The 20055-nt window shown below is 46.0% G+C and overlaps 1 protein-coding gene across 2 annotated transcripts in view; it reads right to left on the bottom strand.

Annotated features, from left to right (window-relative positions):
* Positions 1 to 5558: 5558 nt before the first annotated feature.
* Positions 5559 to 20055, bottom strand: part of LOC121002769 (NFX1-type zinc finger-containing protein 1-like) — a 291483-nt gene continuing 276986 nt past the window's right edge. For both annotated transcript variants that reach the window (XM_040434303.1, XM_040434304.1), the window contains one exon: positions 5559 to 7381. In XM_040434303.1, coding sequence (XP_040290237.1) covers positions 5813 to 7381 — 1569 coding nt within the window. In that variant the 3' untranslated portion in view covers positions 5559 to 5812. The remainder of the gene's footprint in view (positions 7382 to 20055) is intronic.

Genomic DNA, 20055 nt, shown 5'->3' with positions numbered 1-20055 from the left:
AATGTGAAGGCGGACGCATTATCTCGGAGCTTCCATGCTTTTCAACCTACTGAGGTACCACCTGAATCCATCCTACCAGCAAAAATCTTCATAGCAGCTTTAACCCAGGATATATCGGCTCGCATTAGGTCTGAACAACATCTGGCACCGGTATCCACCCCAACAGATAAGTTGTTTGTTCCCGTACAATTTCGTCTCCAGCTGTTGGTTGAGTGTCACGATTCTGCCTTTTGTGGACATCCGGGTGTTGAGGGCACTAAGGATCTGGTTTCTAGATCTTATTGGTGGCCCACTCTAACTAGGGATGTCAAGTCCTACGTGTCAGCCTATGAGGTTTGTGCTTGGTCCAAGACACCTAGGACTCGCCCTGCTGGTAACCTACGACCCCTACCCATTCCCAGTAGACCATGGTCCCATATCTCGATGGACTTTATTACTGACCTACCGCTGGTGGAGGGTAAGACTGTAGTTTGGGTAGTGGTCAATAGGTTTAGCAAGATGGTCCATTTCATTCCCCTGTCTAAACTCCCGAATGCCAAAACCCTGGCATCTATTTTTGTGAAAGAAATTGTTCGATTGCATGGTATCCCGGAAAATATTGTTTCTGACAGGGGTGTGCAGTTTGTGTCCAAATTCTGAAGGGCCTTCTGTCAAAAATGTCAAATTTCATAGTCTTTTTCCTCTGCCTACCACCCTGAGAGTAATGGGCAGACTGTACGCCTTAATCAGTCTGTGGAACAATTCTTGAGGTTGTATGTTGCTGATGACCAGCAATTATGGGTGAAATTTCTTCCATTGGCTGAATTTTCTTTGAATAACCGTGTCAATTCTTCTGCTGGGGTTTCACCTTTCTTTTGTAACCATGGTTTCCATCCCCGTTTTCATTCTGCGTCATCCGTCTCCTCCTCTAACCCTGAGGCGGATAGTCTCTCCTCTGAACTGTGCACAGTTTGGGCCTGGGTTCAATCGAACTTAGAAAAGGCTCAAAGTTCTCAGAAACTCAAGGCCGATAGGAGACGTTCAAGGGGGTGAATTTTCAGGTTGGGGATAAGGTATGGTTGTCCTCCAAGAATCTCTCTCTTAAGGTAGATTCTAAAAAGTTTGCTCCTCGTTTTATGGGACCATATAAGATCATGGAGGTGATTAACCCGGTATCATTTAGGTTGGAGCTGCCCGAGTCATTCCACATTCATAATGTTTTCCATAAATCTCTACTTAAAAAATATTTTGAACCGGTAGTACCATCGAAAGCCTCGCCTCTGCCGGTTCTTGTTAATGATGCTGTCGAGTATGTGGTGTCTAAAATAGTGGATGTCAGGAAGGTGCGTAATTCCTTGCAGTACCTGATTCACTGGAAGGGGTATGGACCTGAAGAGAGATCTTGGGTACCTGCCAGGGAGGTTCATGCTCCTAGACTTGTTAGAAAATTTCATTTAGAACACGCTCGTAAAAGGGGGGGTACTGTAATGGGGTGCCGAAGGCACACTCTGTCTCCCATCAGCCACAGACCTGCTGCTTAGCTTCGGGAGCGAGGATCTGTGTTTGACCTTGTTCCCAGGGCGGCTTTGCTAGCTGGGAGGCTCCCTGCTCCTAGGTCTGCCTTGAGCGCCGAGCTGATCACTCGGTGCTCGACTGGTCGGTCTGTCGGTCATGTGACGCTGGCCACGTCACATGACCCTCACTCCCCACTATAAATATAGGCAGCCTGCTGGCCACAGGTTGCCTGCCTGTTAATTTAGGTTCCTGGCAGTTGTTGGATACCTGTGTACTTACCTGATCCTGTTCCCTGACGATCCTTTGCCTGCTCCTCCTGTACTGCGCATCCTTTCTGGTATATTGACCTCGGCTTCCACCTGACTATTCTTTGCGGACTCCTTTGGTACTTCTCAACTCTCCTGGTATTTATGACCCCGGCTTCTCCTGACCTTTCTTTGCTTATCCCTCTGTACTGCGCTGTCCTCTTGGTTTTGACCCGGTCCGTTCACTAGCCGTTATTTGTCTTGTCTGTCCTTCCCGCATGTATACTAAGTTAGGGACTGCCGTCCAGTTGTCCCCTGTCATCAGGACTCGTGAGGCAAGTAGGCAGGGCCAGGGGTGAGGGTGGAGCGCAGTGGTCACTATCCTCCCCCCTGTGTGTGTGTGTGTGTACGTGACCGTTACACTATGGCTGGCTGTCCCTGGGTATATAAAGCACCTTCTCTAGTGGGAGGGTACCTAGGCTTTAGGTTCCTTGATAATTAGCCCACCCAGTGAAGGTGTGCTAGTTAGTTGGCACACTGGGTCCACTCGCATTGCCCATTATACTGGATCAAGTGAAAAAGTTTAAAAATAAGTTAACAAGCCATAGTACAGTATGTTTAATAGTCGTATACCTTTTTTTCAAACTTCCTTGATGTTTACTTTCAAAATGTTGTGATAGTTTGTCCACAGATGCAGAAAAAACTAAAGGTACATGAATACGCACCTAATTTCCTTATTGTTTGGTCACATACCCCACCTACAATGCCTCTGTATCCACAGGAGGTTCCTCCACACTATAGATCCCTGAATTCTGTTACTATAGAGCCAGGGGGCCAGGCCTAATATCGTTCACCTGCTAAATGACCTGGAGTTCATGCCCATTGAGTGGCATAATGTAGGGGTGGATTATGGTAGCTTGGTACTTCAAGTTCAAAATTATTTTCAAAAGGATGCAATTGAAAAAGTAATGCTACTGATAGTTAAAGGTGAAACTAATTGTTGCAAAAGTTTTTGTAATCATATTTAATATGTTTTTAATATGATATCCGACTTGCAAATGTCATTAACTCAACGCATAATCAAGCACATGTATGTCATTTTGCATAAGTGGTTGTATGGAGCGGGCTGCTGAGTTGAGTCTGCTTCATATGTAGCGGTTGCCGGCTGTAATGACTGGGATCAGTGATGGCGTGGAACCTAGTCATTTAACTCCTCAGATACCATTGTTAATTGTGTGCCTACATAAAGAGTCAATGATAAACATTGTCAATTATGCACAGTGCTCTTCAACAGTGCCAACTAGAGAGTGTCTTTGTAAATAGTGACAGAGTGTTTAAGGCACAAAGTGCCCTCATACACAGTGGCAGTGTCTCCCAATTATGATTCCAGCCAAGAACTGCCCTTAATGCTCTATGTAAAGATACCCCTATACATAGTCACTAGAGATGAGCGAGGATATTAAAATTTTGATTTGGCTGCTGTCACATATCGCAGTTCTTTGTAAGTAGCGGGCGCAATGATGAGGAACGGTGCCGCCACCTCATCATTGAACCCCTCAGATGCCGCGTTCATCGCTGTTTGCGGCACCTGAGATGAATATTAATGCCTTTAGGGGTTGATTAGTTAAATTTTTTTTATTGTGCTTACCTTATCCATTTGAGCGCGAATCTTGCCACGGCCATCTTGATTGAAGATCCAGCGCAAAATCTCGCATTGTGCATGATAACGTCATCATGCTGGCTGCTATGGTGATGTCACATGTCATCACACACAAGATTTTGTGCAGAATCTTCAAGTAAGATGGACACGATGGCCTTTTTGTGCTCAAATGGATGAGGTGTATATTTATTTTTTATTTTTTTTAACGCCATTTCAAGGAAAATTTTAAGGACAAGGACAAGGAAATTCAGCTTCGTGGCAAATCGAGTTTTTCTAGAAATTTTTGATTGAAGTCCACTTCGGATACTTTGATTCCCTCAACACTAATAGTGACACAGTGTTTACATGTGCAAGAATTCATGAACTCAGAAACTGACTGGGCATAAGGTGTATTCAGGGGCGTAGCTATAGGGGGTGCAGAGGTAGTAGTCGCTACCAGGCCCGGGAGCCTGAGGGGGCCCAAAGACCCTTGTGCCACATAGGAAGACACCGGTATTATAGAAAGTCCCTGCTGCGAGGGCTCTGTTATAGATTTTGCACTGGGGCCCAGAATATTCAAGGTAGACCTCCGGCTTGACGGAATGGGTTACGTCAAGAATTTGGCATGGGGTGGTGCTATTTCAATTTTTGCCTCAGGTAGCAGGAAGGCTATGTGCTTCCCTGCCCCTGGCCACAAAGCACTGAGGGAATGTGGACCCAAGCTGAACTCTTACAAGAGGGCCTATTAGCCTTTAGCTACGCCCCTGTGTGTATTGTTAGTTGGAAAGGAACAAATAAAAAAAAAAAAATGGACCGGGAATGATGTATAAGCAAAATAACATTTATTAGAAATTAATGTAGCAAGTCAGTACACAATTTGCCTTATTCTTCTCCATTACTTAGTATTTCAATTTCAAACAGTACAGTATTTGGAACAATAGCAGGTGCAGGAGCGGCCTGCCAATCAGCAGCAATTCATATACGGTTTCTGCTGCATTGTCTACAAGCAGCCTAACATGGAAAAAGACTTGGGTCATTAGTGGATAATCAACTGACCTATAGCAACTTGTGTCAGGCAACTGCTGCAAGGGCAAATAAGATCAGGGATGCATTAAAAAGTGGTGGACATGCACATGACAAGAACATACTTTTTTCTGTATACATATCACTATTAAGATCGTACTGTGTACAGTTTTGGACACAAATGTACAAAAAAAAACGATTAGGGCTTCAGCAGATTCATACAGTTTACAGGTGAAACTCAAAAAATTCGAATATCGTCCAAAAGTCCATTTATTTCAGTAATGCAAATTAAAAAGAATTGCATTAATGCAGCTTAAAATTTGAATTTTGTGAAAAGGTTCAATATTCTAGGCTCAAAGTGTCACACTCTAGTCAGCTAATTAATCCATACCCCCTGAGAAAAGGGTACCTCAAAATTGTGACTTTGGGGTTTCATAAGCTGTAAGACATAATCATCCAAATTATACCAAATAAAGGCTTGAAATATATCACTTTGCATGTAATGAGTCTATCTCATATATTAGTTTCACCTTTTAAGTTGCATCATTGAAATAAATGAACTTTGCACAATATTCAAATTTTTTGAATTTCACCTGTATGTACTAGATTATTGGAGATGAATTGTTGATTTAGAGCTATGTTGAAGGGAATATGTCACCAATATATATATATATATATATATATATATATATATATATATATATATATTTTTGCAAGTTAAAACCAGATTGTGACACACAATACATCTTTTTTCTAATGTTTTTATTTTTTGATTGTAAATGTTTTTATTCTAGATCCTGAACATTATTATAAGGACATCTTGCCGAGCTCTTAATAACATTCAGAGATGTGCTTTACAACAGCCACCAGAGGCCATAGACACAATAGACTGGAAGAGACTCCTTGACTTCTATGGGAGAGTGTACTAAGCATGTGACCTGTACAGAGGTCATTTTATAAGGAAGGAGCAGATAAGCTGTGACCATAACCTATTGTGAATGGTGGATCTATCTATCTATCTATAATAGTGGCATGTAGAAGGGATCACAGCACTCCAGGGATATGAAAAAGTAATAGATTTATTTCTCTGTAGCCAAATTTTTTGTAGTTCTGTCTATCTATCTGTCTATCTATCTGTCTGTCTGTCTATCTATCTATCTATCTATCTACTATATCTATCTAGGTGATAGCTGTCATTCTAATCCTGCCTGTGGTAACAAGATGACTATTAAAAAGTGATCTGAACAGACCAATAGGTGGCCCCTGTTATTATGCTTATTTTCCCACTATGAAAACTGCAGGATTTTTAAAAAAAACATGGATGGTGACATGGAAAATGAAACATAACATCACCAAAAATTCTTTAAAAATTTATTTAGTATAAGAAAACATTTTCTGATGATGCATTCCTTTAATGATACCAGCTAGATCTCAGAATGCTCATGGAAAGAATATTTCTTTCATTGATTAATCTAGAAATTACATCAGTATCATCTTCCAGCTCATTGATTCTTGCTGCCTCCTCCAAGTTTTTAAGCTTTATGTACTCCTTTATAATCTGATAATTCTTGTAATCATTACATGTAAATGTGGACACTTCTTGCTGTGATGCATTCAAATTGAGATCTTTTAGTTTGCTTTCACAAGCAGCAATTTTGAATAAAAGTTTTATTTTTTCACTTGTGAGTATCATCTGTGATATTGTCTTTTGCATACGTTTGATTTCTTCAATCATTTGACTAGCATTATAGACCTGAGCAAATATAGCTTCATTGTTTTGGACAAAATTCTGCAACTCAGACTGCCATTGATTGACTACAGTTTTTTCTTCTTTGTGAAGATCACATATGATTCTCTTGAAAATGCTGGAACCTTCATATGTACAATATCTGCTCGTATCATGCAGACAATGGGTTTCTGTTTTGCTTAGGAGACGAGCATACAGTGTTTTTTCTATTCTAATTCCAAGGCATATATTGCATGGTCCAACATATAAATTATCTTCTGAACATTGAATTTTTACAAAAATACTAGATTTCAAAAAGCATGCAATATCGAATATGTGACCACATATTAGAGTAATAGAGACATCTGTAGTGCACTGTGTGGGGCAAACAATACCACATGAACTTCTACAGGAATGGCCACAAGAAAAGGTTTTGGTGCAAAGGTTTTTACAATCTGATTTAACAGGTACCTTTGAACATGGTAAATCTTGAATATGACCACATATAGGAATCTTTTTTGGCACCAACTCCTGACAGTCTCCACACGGCTCAAAACACATTTTCTTACACTTGTGACCTTTTATACAGGGAATCTTGAGACACGGCTTTACACAGTTAATTTCCACATGTTTAGGATCATAAGGGTGGCACCGAAGGGCACAGACATGCCCGCAATCTAGACGATAGTCACAAGGTATCATACATCCACCTTCTGGAACATTATCAAAATCTTTAAAAGTTGACAAATAAGTTGTGGTGTTTGGATGAATAACACATTTTACCTTTAGCTCTTTCCCAATTTGTTCATTTTCTTTTAACGCATCACAGATTTTTTTCCAGATGGGAACTTTTGAAAGCATCTGCATGTTCCCTATGCAAAATAAGCCTTTCCTGGCTCTTGATAATGCAACACATACCCGGTTTGGTATTTTAAGAAAACCAACATTGCCTTCTAGGTTACTCCTTACTAGTGAGAGGATGATAATTTCATTTTCCTCTCCTTGATATTTATCAACCACACATACCCTGACTCCGTCAAATTGAGCTTTGGCCATCATATTCTGTAAACAGTGCAGCTGTCCAGAATAGGTAGTGAGTATTGTTATGTTTGATGGAGAGTAGCCTTGATGTATAAAATAGAGGCATAATGACTTCACAAAAGTGGCCTCATGGACATTCTGATGACTTTTGCCTTCACTGATGTGGTCCTCAAGATGGTTGTGGTCCACAAAAAAGAGATTTTGGCAAACACCCTATGTAAGATAAAAAAAAGATTAGGTAGATGATAGGAAATAGTCACTAACTTTTCACACAACTTTTCATAAATCATAAACAAGAGTACAGGCAAATGTAAGAAACTTTTAAATATATATCAACAGCTCTTTTCCTTCTCCTAATTTTTACCCTGAATTCTGTGCTAATCACAGCTGCCCAACGAATTCTATAGAGAGGGGAGGGAGGAGGAGTGAGCTGCAGTGAGACTGAGATACATGGACGGCCTTAGGGGTGTGCAGTCTCTGCTGGCTCATTACATGCAACTATACATACAAACAATATGTGTATGGAGCTTCTTTCAACTGACTGCAGAGAAGGAGTCCTCCCTTCCCTTGTTTAGGGGTAAAGCGATATAAGCAAGTATGTATGAAATACATACTTATGATACCTATATCAGAATGTAATTAGGTAGATTAGAACAATATAGGCTGAAAGTATTAAGGTTCTCAAGATCACAATATGCTGATGTTTCTTAGCATAGAGGGAACAATGTGTGCATGTACTATTGGTAGCAAACAAATCGGCATAAGAAATGGGAGTTTTCTTTCTTTTGTTATGTTTTTGCATTCTCTCCCTAAAAAAATCCAATAAAATCTAGCTAATTAATAAATAATGTCCTCTAAAAATGGTCCCATTGAAAATGCAACTCATTCTCTAAAAAACCACAAACAATTAAGTGACCAACAGGTCTGGTTGTTAAAAGGGTTATGCAGGGGTTTTATATTGATGACCTCAGGTTAGGTCATCAATGTCAGATCTGCAGGGGTCTAAAACCCAGCATCCCTGCCGATCAGCTGATGAAAGAGGAGGTGGAGCTCCATGTAAGTACTGCTACCTCTTCATTACACTGCCTGTCGTCTTGGAAGTGGAGTGTATTTACAAGCACTCTCGCCATTCAATTGAATGAAGCTATAATTACACTATGCTGCTGCTGCAAAGGAGGTGACAGGCAGTGTAATGAAGAGGAAGCAGTGCTCACATGGACCCCCTTCAATCAGATATTGATGACTTATCCTGAGAATAGGTCATCAATACAAAACAAAGAAGACAGGTTGGCATTAGCAGGAGGTGCTCAAACCCACATGCAGTTGTGCATATATATAGGGGAGCAAATCCTGCACTTGTGGCCCGTTGCTAATGGCAATCCCCAGCAAAATGCATACAATGGAGGATGCCCGCGGCGAACCACAAGTACCACAATAGACATCCTACACAAGGTAACAAGTGCGGATGTCATAATTAATATAACAATATAACAAAACAATAACAAAGACAGGTGCACTCTGCAGTCTCACTAAACCCTCAAACTGATTTTAAAATTGAGAGATTAGTCAACATGTCCTACGGTGTTAGGTCCCAGGCTACTTGAGAAACCTTGGTGTGGTGTCCGGGCTTAGACATGTTCTACACCGTAGAAAAACATACGGACATCTGAATGCAGCCTTACAGGGGGGTGATCAATGACAGGGGGGTGATCAGGGAGTCTATATGGGGTGATCACCCCCGTCATTGATCACTCCCCTGTAAGGCTCCATTCAGACGTCCGTATGTGTTTTGCGGATCCGATCCATCTATCAGTGGATCCGTAAAAATCATGCGGACGTCTGAATGGAGCTTGACAGGGGGGTAATCAATGACAGGGGGGTGATCAGGGAGTCTATATGGGGTGATCAGGGGCTAATAAGGGGTTAATAAGTGACGGGGGGGGGGTGTAGTGTAGTGTGGTGCTTGGTGCTACATATTGCTGAGCTATCTGTGTCCTCTGGTGGTCGATCCAAACAAAAGGGACCACCAGAGGACCAGGTAGCAGGTATATTAGACGCTGTTATCAAAACAGCGTCTAATATACCTGTTAGGGGTTAAAAAAATCACATCTCCAGCCTGCCAGCGAACGATCGCCGCTGGCAGGCTGGAGATCCACTCGCTTACCTTCCGATCCTGTGAACGCGCGCGCCTGTGTGCGCGCGTTCACAGGAAATCTCGGCTCACGCGAGATGACGCCAATCGGCGTTAGCGTAGCCTGGGAGAGCCGCCGCGATGACGCCTTTCGGCGTTAGGTGTGCGGCAAGTGGTTAAGTAGTATTATTCCTATCAGTTTAATCCCTGTTACGTCCCCTATCAGGGGACGTGTATGGAATAGATTTTAAACAACCGCAAAGAGTTGTCAATAGTTGACACACTCATGACATAAATGTTATTCCTCTATGCGTCAATCTTGGTGTAGTGATGACTGTGCTCGTGCGCACGTTTGGGAGATTGCAGGCGATGGGGTTTTTTCAAAGCCTATGGTCGTGCTGAGGTAGTTCAATGACAGTTAAGTGATCCAGAAAACAATGATTCTGCAGTGTGGGCCCATTGTTGGCCTAGTAGGCTTTAATGATCACCTTAGATGATCACAAAGAAAATTAATGTTTTTTCTATGCAAAATTATCCAGCCGATCGCTTTTGGTCTGTTCACAATGAAGCAACGACCTTATCATCTGGGGTGTGCCAACATTGCCATTGCCAACACACTCATAGAGGTGGTCGCTTCATTGTGATACGCAAGCCCCTTCACCACAACAAGATAACGATCACGAAGGGGAATTGACACATGTATGTGCTTTTTTTTTTGTTTTGTTTTTGCAGCCACAGTGCAGCACCAGAGGCCAGAAAAATTAGGCATGTACACATGTCTGAAAAATTAGATATTGTTTCAGCCGCTGCTGTAGCAGCGGCCAGAAAAGTTGATGTTTCCCAGGCAGAAAGTGCCCTAAAACATTGAGGCTTGAACCCTAGTTGGTGGCGGATAAGTCACGCAAGTCATCCGGCATTCAGAGATAAAATACAGCAGCGTGTGGACCATTTTTAGCCCAAGGCAGCTCATCTCATCAGGCCTTTTTTAGTCGAATGTATCGCCCACTGTCAGTCCCTTCGGGATCCATGCCTCATTCATCTTAATAAAGGTGAGGTAATCTAGACTTTTTTGACCTAGGCGACTTCTCTTCTCAGTGACAATACCTCCTGCTGCACTGAAGGTCCTTTCTGACAGGACACTTGAAGCGGGGCAGGCCAGAAGTTCTATCGCAAATTGGGATAGCTCAGGCCACAGGTCAAGCCTGCACACCCAGTAGTCAAGGGGTTCATCGCTCCTCAGAGTGTCGATATCTGCAGTTAAGGCTAGGTAGTCTGCTACCTGTCGGTCGAGTCATTCTCTGAGGGTGGACCCCGAAGGGCTGTGGCGATGCGTGGGACTTTAAAAGGTCCGCATGTCCTCCATCAACAACACTTCTGTAAAGCGTCCTGTCCTTGCCGGCGTGGTCGTGGTAGGAGGATTACTTTCACCTCTTCCCCTGTTAGATTCCCGTTGTGCTGTGACATCACCCTTATACGCTTTGTAAAGCATACTTTTTAATTTATTTTGGAACTGCTGCATCCTTTCCGACTTTCAGTAATTCGGTAACATTTCAGGCACCATCTGCTTATACCGGGGGTCTAGTAGCGTGGCCACCCAGTACAGGTCGTTGTCCTTCAGCCTGTTTATACGAGGGTCCCTCAACAGGCACGACAGCATGAAAGACCCCATTTGCACAAGGTTGGATGCCGAGCTACTCATGTCCCGTTCCTCATCCTCAGTGATCTCACTGAAGGTATGTTCTTCCCCCCAGCCACGTACAACACCACGGGTACCAGATAGGTGACAACGAGCACCCTGGGATGCCTGCTGTGGTTGGTCTTCCTCCTCCTCCTCAAAGCCACATTCCTCCTCTGACTCCTCTTCCTCACACTCCTCTTCCAGCGTTGCCGCAGGTCCAGCAAGTGATGCTGATAAGGCTGTTTCTGGTGGTGATGGTGACCACAACTCTTCCTCTTCCTCTTCACGCTCATCCTCGGCCTGATTCAGCACTCTTTGCAGGGCATGCTCCAGGAAGAAAACAAATGGGATGATGTCGCTGATGGTGCCTTCGGTGCGACTGACTAGGTTTGTCACCTCCTCAAAAGGACGCATGAGCCTACAGGCATTGCGCATGAGCATCCAGTAACGTGGCAAAAAAATTCCCAGCTCCGCAGAGGCTGTCCTAGCACCCCGGTCATACAAATACTCATTGACTGCTTTTTCTTGTTGGAGCAGGCGGTCGAACATTAGGAGTGTTGAATTCCAATGTGTCGGGCTGTCGCAAATCAAGCGCCTCACTGGCATGTTGTTTCGCCGCTGGATATCTGAAAAGTGCGCCATGGCCATGTAAGAACGCCTGAAATGGCCACACACCTTCCTGGCCTGCTTGAGGACGTCCTGTAAGCCTGGGTACTTATGCACAAAACGTTGTACGATCAGATTACACACATGTGCCATGCACGGCACATGTGTCAACTTGCCCAAATTCAATGTCGCCAACAAATTGCTTCCGTTGTCACACACCACTTTGCCGATCTCCAGTTGGTGCGGGGTCAGCCACTGATCCACCTGTGCGTTCAGGGCGGACAGGAGTGCTGGTCCGGTGTGACTCTCTGCTTTCAGGCAAGTCAACCCCAAGACAGCGTGACACTGTTGTATCCGGGATGTGGAATAGCCCCTGGGGAGCTGGGGGGGTGCCGTTGATGTGGAGCAAGATGCAGCAGCAGAAGAGGACTCAGCCGAGGAGGTTATGGAAGAGGATGGAGTAGGAGGAGTAGAGGAGGTGGCAGCAGGCCTGCCGGCAAGTCGTGGCGGTGTCACCAACTCCTCTGCAGAGCCTCGCATTACATGCTTGGCAGCCGTCAGCAGCTTTACCCAATGCGCAGTGTAGGTGATATACCTGCCCTGACCGTGCTTTGCAGACCAGGTATCAGTGGTCAGATGGACCCTTGCCCCAACACTGTGTGCCAGACATGCAATTACTTCCTTTTGCACAATCGAGTACAGGTTGGGGACTGCCTTTTGTGCAAAGAAATTTCGGCCGGGTACCTTCCACTGCGGTGTCCCAATAGCTACAATTCTTTGGAAGGCCTCAGACTCCACCAGCTTGTATGGTAAAAGCTGGCGGGCTAAGAGTTCTGACAAGCCAGTTGTCAGACGCCGGGCAAGGGGGTGACTTTGTGACATTGGCTTCTTACGCTCAAACATGTCCTTGACAGACACCTGACTGTGGGCAGATGAGCAGGAACTGCTCAAGGCGAGAGACGGAGTGGCGGATGGTTGAGAGGGGGCAAGGAGGACAGCAGTGGTTAACGTGGCTGAAGATGCTGGACCAGGAGGAGGATGGCGGCTTTGAGTTTGTGTGCTGCTTGTACTCATGTGTTGATCCCATAGGCGTTTGTGATGTGCGATTATGTGCCTTTGCAAAGCAGTTGTACCTAGGTGGGTGTTGGACTTCCCACGACTCAGTTTCTTTTGGCACAGGTAGCAAATGGCATCACTGTTGTCAGAGGCAGACACACAAAAAAAATGCCACACTTCTGAGCTCTGCAATGACGGCATTCTGGTGGTGGCAACAGCATGCGTTGATTGGCGTGCTGTCTGGCTGACCCCGGGTGCTGATGCATGCTGTCTGACTGTGCCACTAGCTCCTTGCGACGACCTCCCCCTGCTTCCAACTCGTCTCCTCCTCCTCTCTGTCTCCCCATCTGAACTTTCCCCCTGTTCTTCTTCTCTTCGAGCGGGCACCCACGTGACATCCACGTACACATCATCATCATCAACCGCTTCACTTGTATTTGACAACTCAGCAAAGGAAGCAGCAGCGGGTACAACATCATCATCATCACACCGTACGTCCATGTGTGTAATGCTGTCTGACTGAGACATATCCCTGTTATCTACATCCTCTGGCAATAATGGTTGCGCATCACTCATTTCTTCCAACTGATGTGTAAATAACTCCTCTGACAGATCAAGTGAAGCAGCTGTGGTGCTAGTGTTGGTGGTGGCGGCATGCGGGCGAGTGGTAACTTGAGAGGTGCCCGAAGCTGAGCTGGAGGAGGATGGTGCGTTAAGGTTCCGAGCGGAAGCTGTAGAAGATTGGGTGTCCTGTGTTAGCCAGTCAACTATGTCCTCAGAACTTTTCGAGTTCAGGGTATGTGGCCTCTGAACACTGGGCATTATTCTAGGGCCAAAGGGAATCACAGCACCACGACCACGACGGCCCCTGCGGGGTGGCCTGCCTCTGCCTGTCATTTTTTTTTAGATTAGTTTACTTGTACTATGCGTGCAAGCTACTGTGACACCAGATATGAGTTGCGCTGGTGACACTATGCAGTTGCAGCAGGGCCTTAAACACACAAACACGTGTGTGCAACTGACTGCTATTTATTCACAGTCCAAATTTTTTTATTTTTTTAAATGTAATCTACTGTGACACCAAATATGAGTAGTAGTGTTGATCACGAATATTTGAATTGCAAATTTTAATCGCGAATATCGGCACTTCGAGAATTCGTGAATATTTAGAATATCGCAAAATATATTCGTAATCGCGAATATTTGATTTTTTTTAAAAATACCAGTTCATGCGAATTTTTTGCGAAATTTCGCAATCAAGAAAATAATGCTTAGAGATCATAAATTCGCAAATTCTCGAATATATGGCGAATATTCGCCCAAATATTCGCGAAATATCGCGAATTCGAATATTGCCCCTGCTGCTCATCACTAATGAGTAGCGCTGGTGACACTATGCACTTGCAGCTGGGCCTTAAACACACAAACACGTGTGTGCAACTGATTGCTATTTATTCACAGTCAAAATTGTTGTTTTTCTTTAAATGTAATCTACTGTGACACCAGATATGAGTTGCGCTGGTGACACTATGCACTTGCACTGTCCAGGAGGTGGGAGGGTCTGGGAGGGAGGGTCTGCTGCTGATTGGCTGGAATGTGTCTGCTGACTGTGAGGTACAGGGTCAAAGTTTACACAATGATGATATGTTCGCCCGCCGCGGCGAACGCGAACAAGCTATGTTCGCCGGGAACTGTTTGTCGGCGAATAGTTCGGGACATCTCTAACCATGAAGTCTGAAATATTACCCTACGAGCAATCCGGGCAGGGGAGGTTGTGTCTATTGGGTGTCTCGTACCTATCCCTTAGATCTCCTCCTCAGTACAGTGAGTCTTGTTCATAGGTTATGTTTTTTATTCCACATTTTATATTCTATCGTTTTGATATAATTGTTCCCACTAAGGCTACTTTCACACTAGCGTTTGGGGCTCCGCTTGTGAGTTCCGTTTGAAGGCTCTCACAAGCGGCCCCGAACGGATCCGTACTGCCCTAATGCATTCTGAGTGGATGCGGATCCGCTCAGAATGCATCAGTTTGGCACCGTTTGGCCTCCGCTCCGCTCAGCAGGTCGACACCCGAACGCAGCTTGCAGCGTTTTCGTGTCCGCCTGGCCGTGAGGAGCCAAACGGATCCGTCCAGACTTACAATGCAAGTCAATGGGGACGGATCCGTTTGACATTGACACAATATAGTACAATTTCAAACGGATCCGTCCCCCATTGACTTTCAATGTAAAGTCAGGAGTCCCTATTAATATACCATCAGATCGGAGTTTTCTCCAATCCGATGGTATATTTTAACTTGAAGCGTCCCCATCACCATGGGAACGCCTCTGTTATAATATATACCATCGGATTTGAGTTACATCGTGAAACTCAGATCCGACAGAATATTCTAACACATGGTGATGGGGACGCTTCAAGTTAGAATATACTGAGAACTGTGTACATGACTGCCCCCTGCTGCCTGGCAGATGCTGCAGCAGGGGGCAGACCCCCCCCCTCCTGTATTTAACTTATTGGTGGCCAGTGCGGCCCCCCTCCCTCTATATTCATCGGTGGCCAGTGCGGATTCCCAGTATTAAATATGACCAGTGCGGCCTCTCCCTCCCTCCCTCCCTAGTATTAAATATGACCAGTGCGGCCTCCCCCTCCCTCCCTCCCCAGTATTAAATATGACCAGTGCGGCCTCCCCCTCCCTCCCTCCCCAGTATTAAATATGACCAGTGTGGCCTCCCCTCTCTCCCCCCCCCCTAATTAAAATCACCCCCCCCCATCATTGGTGGCAGCGGAGAGTACCGATCGGAGTCCCAGTTTAAATCGCTGGGGCTCCGATCGGTTACCATGGCAGCCAAGACGCTATTGCAGTCTTGGCTGCCATGGTTACTTAGCAATAAATAGAAGCATTATACTTACCTGAAGAGCTGCGATGTCTGTGTCCGGCCGGGAGCTCCTCCTACTGGTAAGTGACAGGTCTGTGCTATAGGCAATGCGCCGCACAGACCTTTCACTTACCAGTAGGAGGAGCTCCTGGCCGGACACAGACATCGCAGCTCTTCAGGTAAGTATAATGCTTCTATTTGTTGCTAAGTAACCATGGCAGCCAAGACTGCAATAGCGTCTTGGCTGCCATGGTAACCGATCGGAGCCCCAGCGATTTAAACTGGGACTCCGATCGGTACTCTCTGCTGCCACCAATGATGGGGGGGGGGGAAGAGGGGAGGCCGCACTGGTCAAAATACTTGGAATCCGCACTGGCCGGCCACCAATGAATATAGAGGGAGGGGGAGGCCGCACTGGTCATATTTAATACTGGGGAGGGAGGGAGGGGGAGGCCGCACTGGTCATATTTAATACTTGGGAGGGAGGGAGGGGGAGGCCGCACTGGTCATATTTAATACTGGGAATCCGCACTGGCCACCGATGAATATAGAGGGAGGGGGGCCGCACTGGTTACAATTAATACTGGGGAGGGAGGGAGGGGGGGCCCTGCACTGGCCACCAATAAGTTAAATACAGGAGGGGGGGGGGGCCACTGGCCACCGGCCACCAATAAGTTAAATACAGGCAGCAGGGGGCAGTCATGTACACAGTTCTCAGTATATTCTAACTTGAAGCGTCCCCATCACCATGGGAACGCTTCTGTGTTTAGAATATACTGTCGGATATGAGTTTTCCGAAGTGAAAAATCAGATCTGAAATAAAGTTATGCAAACGGATACGTTCTGAACGGATGCAAGCGTTTGCATTATAGGAGCGAATCCGTCTGTGCAGACACCAGACGGATCCGCTCCTAACGCAAGTGTGAAAGTAGCCTAAGACACACTCTTACAGAAGATGCCCTATACCATCACCATTACTCTTTTCAGATTGGATTAAATTTCCAGCACCTATTAATTTGTAAGGGACTCTGGCGCAGTTTTTGATGACTTTTTCACTTTCTTTACCCTCCTATTCACTCTTGTAGTAGTTTTGTCTACTCATAACCATCATCGGCAGCCTATCCCCGAACATATCCTTATCTAGAAACTTCCAACCATTCTTTCCCCCTGCAGGCGCCCTGCTTGTTGGTCCTTAGACCCTCTTTGGTGCTCTTCCGGGAAAGTTCTTTGCTGAAAACATTTTTTTTCTCTTTTTTTGTTTTACTTGGATAAGTAAAAACGTTTTAAAGTTATCACCACATAAAGTGACACTGGTCAGATTTGCAAAAAATGGCCTCGTCCTTAAGGTGAAAAATGGCAGGGTCCTGAAGGGGTTAAGACACCACCACAGCAGTTCAGGACAGGCATAGCTAGAAGCCTGCATGATACAGTAGACACCTACAGCCACAGGTGCCAGAGTACAGCTGTATTAGGAGAGAGACATTGTCAGCTAGCAAACCTCTGACTTAAAGGGATGGAAGAACTATTACGGGCTAACCGTCCCTAAACCTATCCCTTATCCCAATACCCACAAACGACACGGAGACCTTCTGTGGTAAAACGGGCCATAGCATAACTTTATTAACCCAACATGTTCACATGTTTCTTTAATCAAACAATTAGGCATTTCCATAATAATATATATATAACATATATATATATATATATATATACCCAACATAACATGACCACGGCCAACCAACCCGACACTGCAACCCCTTGTATTGTAGAAGGACCCCGGAAGGCAACCAATCAAGCTGTACTCTTACTCATCACTTTCACTTGTATCGCCACCTTAAGCCTGGCCGCACTCACCGACCCAAGGGCACCAATATTTCTTAATACCAGTAAATACCCCTGTAGGCCCAGTTTCCCAAACAGGAGCACCCAGCGTACAGCTTCGAAAACACATGAGTTGCACATTTTCACATGCAGTGCACCATTTTCACCCTTGAATTACCTTTCAGGATCCTTCCCCCTGCCTGCCACAGATGACCAGAGGTGACACCTCACCTATGGGCAGCTCGCCAAACCCTCAGGGCTGTCTCCAAACCCTACTGAACACCTGACGCCCATAAATCGGATCCCACATCATTGAGGTGAACACCATCAGACCGCAGGAATTGAGGCAAAGCCGCCTCCAGATCCCAATGATGCACCACAAAACCTCCCAGACGCCTCACAAAACGTCCAACCTCCTTATTCAGCTTAGCACGGGCCTTATTAACCCTATCCACAGATCTCGCAAACCACCAAGTCCGTCTGGCAACCACATCTGACCACACAAGCAACAGACCCGGAAAATCGAACAATAACTGCAACAGGTCCAATTTAATATCACGAATTACATCTCGTGAACTCCGCACACCTAAGTCGTTGCCACCAACATGCAACACCAATATGTCCGGCGGTCTATCCAACGCCATATTAGCCTGCAACTCGGGCAAAACCCGCCCCCACATAAGACCCCGCAAGCCAATCCACCTAACCTGCAACACGTCCGGATCAAAACCCAACTGTCTTCCATTCCGCCGCACATCCGCCCGACAAGCCCCCCAATACACGTATGAATGACCGAATATCCAAGCAAGACAACAGTCGGACCCTATAAGAAAAAACAGAACAAAACCACATTAACAGACCTCCTTAAGAACACAATGCCACAACGCCAACTTACACAAGATGAGGACGAATATAGGACCGGAAGCAAGACGACTCCCAGCGACCTATTCGCATTATAACATCCTCCCCCAAACCCCACTTGGCCGCTTCTGTCGCAGCACCTATTCGAAACGAATGGGCTGCATAATCCAGAGCTGGTAAACCCACAGCCGCCAAGCACTTCCTAAACACCGCCACAAACTGAAATCTCTACAGCACCGACCCATCCTGATGAACCAACAGAGATCCAACGACATTAGGCCGCAACCGCAAAAAATCCTCCAAACAACGCATCGGGCAAAGCACCGACCCCACCAATGGACGCAACCACACATGAACACCCTTACCCAATTGATCAGTCTTAGACCGGCGTATCAAACAACACAAACCATCCTCACTCAAACACACATCCTCCCGCAGCAAACCCCCCCCACAAGTTTTGCTGCGAGCCAACAATTCGGAGATCTGAAAAGCCCCAAAAAAGGCCAGCGAAAAGGCAGCCCGGAACAAGCACACCTCAAAACTAGAAATACACACCAACGCGGCCCCATCCCATAATTTCCGCAGTACCTGAAACGAAACCGGGCGCCGCGTGTCACGACGCAAAGCCCCGCGGCGATAACCCTTCAAAGCCTGCCGCACCAAAAAACTCCTGGACACATGTGGCAACCCCCGGAGACGCAACCAAAAACCCACAGCCGCAACGCGTTTAGACACCACCGAAAAAGAAACCTGGGAAGAAAAAGATTCACCTAACCAATAGACCAGCAACGTCTGAAAATCACCACACAAATCACTCCCACCAACCTGATCCAGCAACCGCTCCCACAAGACCCATACAGCCGAATCAGCAGACCACGTGCTGGTACCCATGGACCGCCGGATCAACCCCGAGGACAACCCAAGGCCACGCGCCAGAGCCACTGGGGACAAGGCAACCCCTGGACCTCCGCTTCTGGAACCAGCTGCCAAAAACGATCCCACTGGAAACGAGAAAGGGAATCCGCAATTGAATTATCCACCCCCTGCACATGAACCGCTACAAAACAAGCATTCAACTCCAAACCCCTAAGAACAAGATGCCGCAGCAGCCGCAAAACCGGGGGAGAACTGTCATGGTCTTACCTTCTTGCTGTTCTCCTTCGTTTGACATGTGCTGGCGGCCATCTTGGTTTCTGGGTTTCTTGTAGCCTTCCACCCTGCGGCTCCTCCTTCCCACTGGGAGGAGCTGGATGCCTAGCTCATTTATATATAGGAGGTCTGTGGCTTCAGTTCCTTGCTTGGTCCTCTTGTGTTCACATGCTTCTAAGATTGCTGCTGCTTCTGGTTCCTGATCCTGGCTTCGTCTGACTACCCTGCTGGTTCCTGATCCTGGCTTCGTCTGACTACCCTGCTGGTTCCTGATCCTGGCTTCGTCTGACTACCCTTCTGGTTCCTGACCTCTGGCTTCGCAAAGACTCTGCTCGGTTTCACCATCCGTTTGGACTTTTGCTTTACAGCTTTATTTTCAATAAAGCCTTCTTATTTTCACTTATCTCTTGTTGTACGTCTGGTTCATGGTTCCGTGACATTAGGACCAAGCCATGAATTCTGACGGTACAGGGCCATCCTCGCTACCCACGCTGGTTGCCAGACTTGATCAGCAGGATCACCTGTTGGGTCGGTTCGCTGTGGCGTTGCAAACCCTGCTTGAACGCACGGCTCATTTCGCTCCCGTTGCCGATGGGTCGGTTGTCGCTCCTGGGCTCGCTCCTACTGCCGCTCCGGTTGTTGCGCCAGAGTCTACCCCGACACCTGTTGTTGCGCCTGCGGTGTTTCGGGGTATGACCGGTTCTGC

The sequence above is a fragment of the Bufo bufo genome, chromosome 5 (assembly GCF_905171765.1).
Source record: "Bufo bufo chromosome 5, aBufBuf1.1, whole genome shotgun sequence".
NCBI classification, from domain to species: domain Eukaryota; kingdom Metazoa; phylum Chordata; class Amphibia; order Anura; family Bufonidae; genus Bufo; species Bufo bufo.
The sequence above is the reverse complement of the archived record's forward strand: the minus strand, read 5'-3'. Positions and strand labels throughout refer to the sequence as shown.